Here is an 8,060-nt window from a genome sequence, read left to right as displayed (position 1 = left end):
ATATTTGTCCTTTTGCAACTGAGATATTTCACTCAGCATAATGTCCTCCAGGCTCACCCATTTTGAATAATATTGAATGAGTTCCTTGTTTTTCACTCACCCATTTTGAATAATATTGAATGAGTTCCTTGTTTTTCAATGCAACATAGTATTCCATTGTGTGAATATACCACAGCTTCTCTACCCATTCGTTTTTAAGCAACTTTTTGATATGTGAACAAACGGATTTGATTCTTAAAAGGTCCAATTTTTTTTTTTTTTCATTTTATCCTCTTCGAGTTGTGCATTTTTAGCTATGTTTGCAAGCCTATTCATGCCATAAACTGTTGAGGACAGAAGCAGTTAATAGCTGACTTCAATCAGGATTTCAGAAGCAGTGAATCACATGGGAAGAAACTGCCTATCTTTCCTCTGCAGAACTGCTGGTGGATGGGTTGGCACAGTAGCTCTTTACCACTAAGCCAGGCTCCATATGCCATCGACTAGGAAGGGCTTCTGTATCTGTTTCTGTTTTCTCTCTGAAGATCTTTATGGGTTTTGGTTTTATCCCTAGGTCTCTGATCCACTTGAGTTGGTTTTTGTATGTGGTATAAGATGTAGATACCATTTCCACTTTCTGTAAGTGAATGTCTATTTTGGCCAGTACCATTTGATAAAGAGACTGTTGTTTCCCAGCTTAATGAGTTTCATTTCTTTGTCAAATATAGTTTACTGGAAATAGACTGTTGATTTCTGGATTCTCAATTATATTCCATTGGTCTGTGTTTTTCTCATTGTACCAGTACCATGCTGTATTCATGACTCTATCTATGTTTTGAAACCAAGGAGTGTGAAGCCTCCTACTTTGGTTTTATTTTTTGGAAGAAGTTGGCTTGTATGTGGTCTCGTCCCTTTCCAAATGAAATCTGTAATTGCCTTTTTTAGACCCTTGATAAGTGAGGTTATTCTCAGTGTTAGGATTGCATTGAACCTGTAGATTGCTTTTGGTAGGATTGTCATTTTAACAATGTTGTATCTTTTTATCCATGTACAAGAAATGTTTTTTCATTTCCTTAAGGTCTCTAACAGTTTCTTGTAATACTGTTTTGTCTGTTTCTTTATGTAGTTCTTTTGTGTCTTTGTTGTTGTTAGGTACCACCAAGTTGGAACCATCTGATAAGCTGACCCCCCAGGGTCCTCAGAGGCTACATCACACAGGAAAAGATTGCCCATCCTTCTGCCACAGAGCAGTTGTTGGGTTTGATCCATACAACTTTAGGTTCCAGGCTAGCTGCATACCACTAGGCTACCAGAGCTTTGTGTCTCTAGTTTATTCCTAAGTATTTCATCTTGTGGTTAGTTATTGTAAATGGTATTGCTTTTCTTGTGACTTTTTCAGTGTTTTCTTTGTTGTAGAAAAATCCAACTGATATTTATATATTGGCGTTGTATCCTACCACACTACTAAATTGGTCTAACTAGTAAGGTCTAACTTGGCTTTTTGTTGCATCTTTGGGGTTTTCTGTGTACACTATTTTAATAATCCACATATAGCAATCATTTCACCTTCTCTTCACCAGTTGGGATGCCTTTTACTTCATTCTTAACCTTATTGTGCTGCCTAAGACTTTCAATACAGTATTGAGTAGGAGTGGTGTCAGTGGCATCCTTACCCAGTCCCTATACATAAGGAGAATGAATGCCTTTGCTCTCTCTCCACTGAGAATGATGTGGGCCCTTGGTTTTGCATATATACTTTACACTTTGTTGAAGAAGTTTCCCTCTGTTCCTCTTTTGTTGTATGTTTTAATCAGAAAGGGTGTAGGATTTTGTTGGAGACCTTTCCTGCATCAGTGTATTGGATGATGTGGTTCTTATCCTTTGCTTTATTAATGTGACGATTATGTTAATTGTTTTTCTTACATTGAATCATCATTACATACCTGTTACGAATCCCACTTAATCATGATAAGCTGGTTTTTGGAGTCTATTGACTAGGATTTTTGTTACGGATCTTTGTGTCTATATTCATGAGTGAGATTAGTCATAGTTCTGGTGATGTCTCAGGAGCCAGGCAGGGTGGGTCCGCCTCATGACAGAAGCTTGGGTTTCTTCCACTCTGGGGTTCAGATGAGGTGGGTACTGCTGGTGGGAGATGGGCATGAGGGGAGTGTCACCAGATTGCATGGGTTCTACTAGGGTAGCCGAGTGGGATGGTTTTTTAAAGTAAAATTTTTTTATTTTATACTGATTTATGTACAAAATTCATATACATTGTTTTTCACACCAGATTGCTCCCATTTCCTTTACCTACCCCTCCCTCCACCCAACAAATTGTGCAACATTATGATTAACCACCCCCCCACTGCCCATCCTCACCTCTGCTTTCCCCACCTTACCCTTAGATCCTCATGCATGTTTTACTAGTTATCTTTCTGTTTCTACAATAATGGTCTTATACAGTATATGTCTTTATAAGACTGAGTTAGTTTACTTAGCATAATGCTCCCCAGTTCCTCCCAAATTAAATAATAATTTCCAGTATTATTGTTCCTGTATGCTGCGTAGTATTCCATGGCCAGAAGATTTTATGTTGTTGTTACCACTCACAGCAACCTAAAGAACAAGAGATCTGAACCCTGTCCTTTCCTCTGCCATCCTCATCATCTCTGACACACTCAAGATCATTGTTTCATTCCATCTGATTGAAGAGCTTCCTCTCTTTCTGTGATCCTCCACCTTTCCAAGCGTGATGCACCTCTCCAAGGAATAGCCTCTCCTAGCAACATGCCCCAGAATTTGTGAGACAAAACTTAGTCATCTTTCCCTCCAAGGAGCACTCCCGCAACACTTTCTCCAGGATAATCTTTTTATTCTTTTGGCATAGGATATTCAGCACTCTTGTTCAACACCACAGCTCAGAGGCATCAATTCTTCATCCCTCATTCTTAGTCATTGTCCAGCTCTCAGATACATAGCAAGTAGTTGAAAAGACCATGGCCGTAATCAGGGATACCTTTGTCCTCGACTGACAGTGTTGCTCCTCTGTAATTTGGAGAGGTTTTTGACTGCATGCTTTTCCAATACAATATGTCTCCTCATCTCCTGACTGCTTGTACCAGGTGTATTCATTGTGAATCCAAATAAGATAAAATTGTTGACAATTTCAGTCTTTTCTCCATATACCATTATGTTGCCTATTAGTACAATGGTGAGAATTTTCATTTTCTTGACATTAAGGTATAATCCATTTTGAAGACTATCCTGTGATCTTCTGCAACAAGCACTTCAAGTCCTCCTCACTTTCAACAAGCAAGATTATGTCATCTGCATAATGTATATTGTTGCTGGTACTTGCTCTGATCCTTATGCCACATTTTTCTTCATAGAGTCCAGCTCTCAAATTATTTTCTCAGTATACAGATTGAATTGATATGGAGAGAGGATACAACGCTAATACAACTTTTTAAAATTATAAACCATGTAGTGTTCCCTTCAATTATTCCCTCCAAATGTTCAAATTATTGAGGAGTAATTATGTCAGTTTGAGGACTAAGGTGCATCTGATTGGGGTCATAGTCTTTAAAATCACTTGCTGTGCATTTGAGAGCTGGACAGTGAATAAGGATGACAGAAAAATTGACCCCTTTGAGCTGTGGTGTTCGAGAAGAGCACTGAACTGGATGGCCAAGAGAATAAACAGATATGGCTTGAAAAGGGTGCAGCTGGAGTGTTCTTTAGAGGCAAGAATGATGAGACTTCACCTCACATATTTTGGACATGTTGCTAGGAGGTGCTGTTCCTCGAAAAGGGACATGATGCTGGGAATGATGGAAGGTCGGCGAAGAAGAGGAAGATCCTCGACCAAGTGGCTTGACGTCAGGAAGTGTGAGGGTGGTGCAGGGTAGAAACAGGGTTCAGATCTTTTGTTCATAGGGTCATTATGAGTTGAACTCAACTCGATGGCACCAAACAACAACAGTGTTCCCTTGCTGTGTTCACACCACAGTCTCTTAATCTAGGTATAGGTTTTATATGAGTACATTCTAGTGTCTTGTGATTCCTGTTCTTCTCAATGTTAGCCATAATTTGTTACAAACCACACAGTCAGATGCCTTTGCATACTTAAGAAAGAATAAATAGGCATTCCACTATTCTCTGCTTTCAACCAGGAACTATTGACATCAACAATGATACCCCTGGTGCCCTGGCCTTTTCTGAACCCTGCCTGAACTTCTGGCTTGAGAAGACAATACAAGATATTATAACACAATGTGCAGAGATCTGGAGGCAGAGGATAAAAAGTGAAGAACTCATTCAATATTTCTCAAGCTGAAAGAACTGAAAATTTTAAGCTTTGAATTGGCAGTAGTTAAGAGATGCTATGGGCAAAATATTGAATGATCCAGAAAGCATGAAAAGATGAGGGAGGACACAGAGTCACTGTATCAAAAAGAATTGGCTAATGTTGAAATATTTCAGAAAGTACCATATGATCAAGAGTCAATAATAATGGAATAGGAAGTTAAGTTATACTTAAGGCATTGGCCAAAAATAAGGTCTAGGAATTTATGGGATACCAGATGTCATGTTTCAGATGACAGATGTAGCTCTGGATGTCCACCCTAACTTAAAGCCTGTTTGACAATTTGGGGTGGTACAATCCCCTTGTATAGAAAAGCTTGAAAATACATGTACAGGACAGAAAAATGGTAACATTTTATTATGAGCCATTACTTTTAAGGAGTTTTAGTTACTTTAGTTACTTCAAAACCACAAATGCACAGAAGTTTTTCATTTTGAAAAAGTTGTATAATGCCTAAGTTTTTATCTGTCTCCATATTAATGGTCAAAACTAATGAATGATGTTATTTCTACTACATAATAGGCAATATTAGCTTCAGGCTATTTTGCAGTGTTCAGAGTCAAACTTACTGCCAAAAAGCTGGAAGGATTTCATGACGGAGCCATACAGATAACAACAGACTATGAGGTAAGGACTTTGGAGGCTCCTATCACTCAGGTTTTTCTTAATAATTAGGTCCCTTTTGGCTTTTCTACAAACAGAGGCCTTACATGTACTCACAAATTTATGATTTACTAGCTTCATGTAGCATCGTAATTATGTAAATTTTGAGAAAATATTACTGTGTCATGAAAGACTTTTTTTTTCGTTAGCACAAACAGTTTAATAAAACTCAAACCACCTAAACAAAGAAAGTGACTTCAGAAAAATGCCTTTAGTGTATTTAGAATTGCTGTTAGAATTCTATAGACTAGTGGGAATAGCTTTGCATTGAACCAAGTGGAAATTCCTCTGAGAATTTCTGATTCTTTCTGCAATTACAAATATTCAGCTATGTAACATTTCTGAAGGGTGATAAAATCAAGGAATTGTGTCTTAATAACTCAAGGGACAAAGAAGATCATTTGATCTCGTGAAGACTCCTTGTGGAGTTTGACATGTTGTATTATGGCTATCAAAACTTAACTTATCACCATCAAGGCTGAATGGACTTCTAGCTGACTCTTCAGCTGTTAAGAAATTGATCACTGTAAATTTAACACGCTTCTACCCTTTTTCTTCATACCTGCTTTCAACTTCTACAGCATCGAGAAAAACTAAAGGATAGAATTGACCTTTTAGTAATGAGAGTATATCAAATTAATGTCCTCTAAAAGTGAGGAATTCATATTTGTAACTCATGGTAAAAAACAGATTTCCAGATTTAGTACAAGTCTTTGTTACGTTTGTATGAAAGTGAAAATTGAGAATATCCTAACAAGTACATTCTAAGTTCAGAATATCTGGTGTTTTAAAAATTGGATTGATGTTAGTTCATATCTGTATACAAAAAAAATAGTTTGTTTCTCTAGAAAATTCTAGACTTTTTATTTACTGTTTTTGCAGTACCATTTGGCTTTCCTTTTTAAATCAGTAATCCACCAAGTATTAGGCAGAATCTCCCTTCGCTCCTTTCTCAGCTAAATTAAACAGTGTTGACAGGTAAATTAAATCATATAAGATTTCAGAATTGATTATGAATTCATATTTCCAATACATCAGTGCCAAGATGAGTGGGTGTTTTGTTATAGAAGATGATGCAGTAATTCTCGGGCTCAGACTTGGACCTAACTAACCACTTGTTCCTTTATGGTCGGCTTCTCCCTCCCACAGATCCTGACGATTCCCGTGAAGGCTGTGATTGCAGTGGGCTCACTCACCTGCTTGCCAAAGCATATGGTTCTTCCCCCTGCGTTTCCAGTAAGACACTTCATTTGCAGACTTTTTCTTCTCATTTTCTTCTTTGCCTTTGCTTTCATGCTTTGGAAGTAAAGTTGGTTATTCTTTATTAATCCTTCATCATAAGGCACTATACTACATAAAAGTCTGACAAGGTACAGAGACTTAGAATAGAACTTTCCTCTCTGGGTTTTCTACTTAGAATGGAAAATGACTCTGTGACTCATAGATGTAAAGCACATGTACAAGTTGCCCAAAAAGGAATAAAAATAAAGTACTGAAAAGGAAATAAGTACCCATCTGATTGATGAAGGTACACTGTGAATGGCTTGGAATTTCCCCTAACAGGGATAGATAAGGTGTGGCAAGGACTTGTGTTCAGGCCCCAGGTAATAATAGGAAATGAATAAAGATACAGATGCAGTAAAATCTTAAGTGTATTCAGGCAGTGGTAAGTTATGTGTGATTTGACAAGAATGGAGGGCAGTTTCAAGAGAGAAAATAGAATGAAGTTTTGGGGTAAACGCATGAAAATACTAGTGCATTTAAATCCACAGAGTTGCAGAGTTTTCAAACGGGCTTGACATTATCTGTGCTCAACTTAAAAGAGTTGCACTTTGGCAGAAGTAATTAAAAAAGCATATGAAAGTATCAGTAAAATACCTGGAAGGAGGGATGTTATTTCAGAAACTCTGGCCAGTTTATGAAAAGTGGCAAGGGAGGTTCGAACTTAGGACTGCACAGAGACAATTTTTCAGACCTTTGCTGTTTCCTCTGCTTTGAAGGCTCTTCCACTTCCCCACTCTTGAAAAGAACTCATCTTTTAAGATTCAATAAATTGTCATTTCTCTCTGATGGTTTTTGAGTCCTTTAAATAGTGCTGGTTGTTTGTTATGTGATCCTGAAACACTTTAAAAATGCCTCTTCTGGAGCAGCCCTTTCTTTGTGCTGTAATTATTTGTTCATATGCCAGTCTCCTTCATAAAGTGTCTTTATAGTCTTAATGTTGGGCAACTGGTAGATGATGCATGAATGAAGGAATAAAATAATGGCAAGGATACGTAGGCAAGAGACTTCTCCACTGTTTCATTTGAACAGGATTGAGTGACCTGAGGAGGTCACATTAATTAAAGTAGGTATAGAGGAGACAAAACTATGACTTGGGTTTGAGCCTGAGGCTCAAGGGGAACAGAAATTAAAAAACCAGGCATAGACCTTTGTCACTAAATCAGGACATATCTAGAAGTGTCTTTATCCTGTAGTGAGGGACAGAGTGGGTTAGGAGAAGCAACTCATTGCAAAATCTTGGTAAAATCTTAATTAAACATTTACTTCTCTTTAATGATTTTGTAAGTCACTACCTAATCTGAGAGGGACTGGAGAACATTAAGCTAAGAGACAAATACTGTGTAAGACCATTATTGTAAAATGTGTATGAGGATCCAAGGAGTGGGGAGGGTGAAAGAAGAAGGGTGATGATAACGCCTGTAGGATTAATCAATCATAAGGTTGCACAGTTTAATGTGTGGAGGGAGGAGTGGGAAATGGAAATGGGAAAAGATCCGTTGTGTAAAACAATATATATGACCTTTCAAAGTAAGCTGTTGTTGTTGTTGTTATGTGCCGTCGAGTCGCCTGCGACTCATAGCGACCCTATGTACAGTAGCCCTAAACTCCGCTCTGTCCTGTGCCAATTGCACTGTCTCCGACACTCCCATCCCAATTATCCCAATCACTGAGTAAATCCACCTCATAGAGGGCCTTCCTCTCCTGCGCTGTCCCTCCACCCTCCCAAGCATGATGTCCCTCTCCAAGGACCGGTCTCTCCTCACAACAT

General features: G+C 38.2%; 1 protein-coding gene across 1 annotated transcript in view; it reads left to right on the top strand.

Moving 5' to 3' along the window:
* Positions 1 to 8,060, top strand: part of TMEM131 (transmembrane protein 131) — a 408,192-nt gene that overhangs the window by 288,893 nt on the left and 111,239 nt on the right. The window contains exons 18-19 of the mRNA XM_006900709.1: positions 4,868 to 4,972; positions 6,158 to 6,244. Coding sequence (XP_006900771.1) covers positions 4,868 to 4,972; positions 6,158 to 6,244 — 192 coding nt within the window. The remainder of the gene's footprint in view (positions 1 to 4,867; positions 4,973 to 6,157; positions 6,245 to 8,060) is intronic.

The sequence above is a fragment of the Elephantulus edwardii genome, unplaced genomic scaffold (genome assembly GCF_000299155.1).
Source record: "Elephantulus edwardii isolate Elephantulus edwardi_28Jun2011 unplaced genomic scaffold, EleEdw1.0 scaffold00291, whole genome shotgun sequence".
Lineage (NCBI taxonomy): Eukaryota > Metazoa > Chordata > Mammalia > Macroscelidea > Macroscelididae > Elephantulus > Elephantulus edwardii.
Note: the sequence above shows the minus strand (reverse complement) of the source record. Positions and strands in the feature narration are given on the sequence as shown.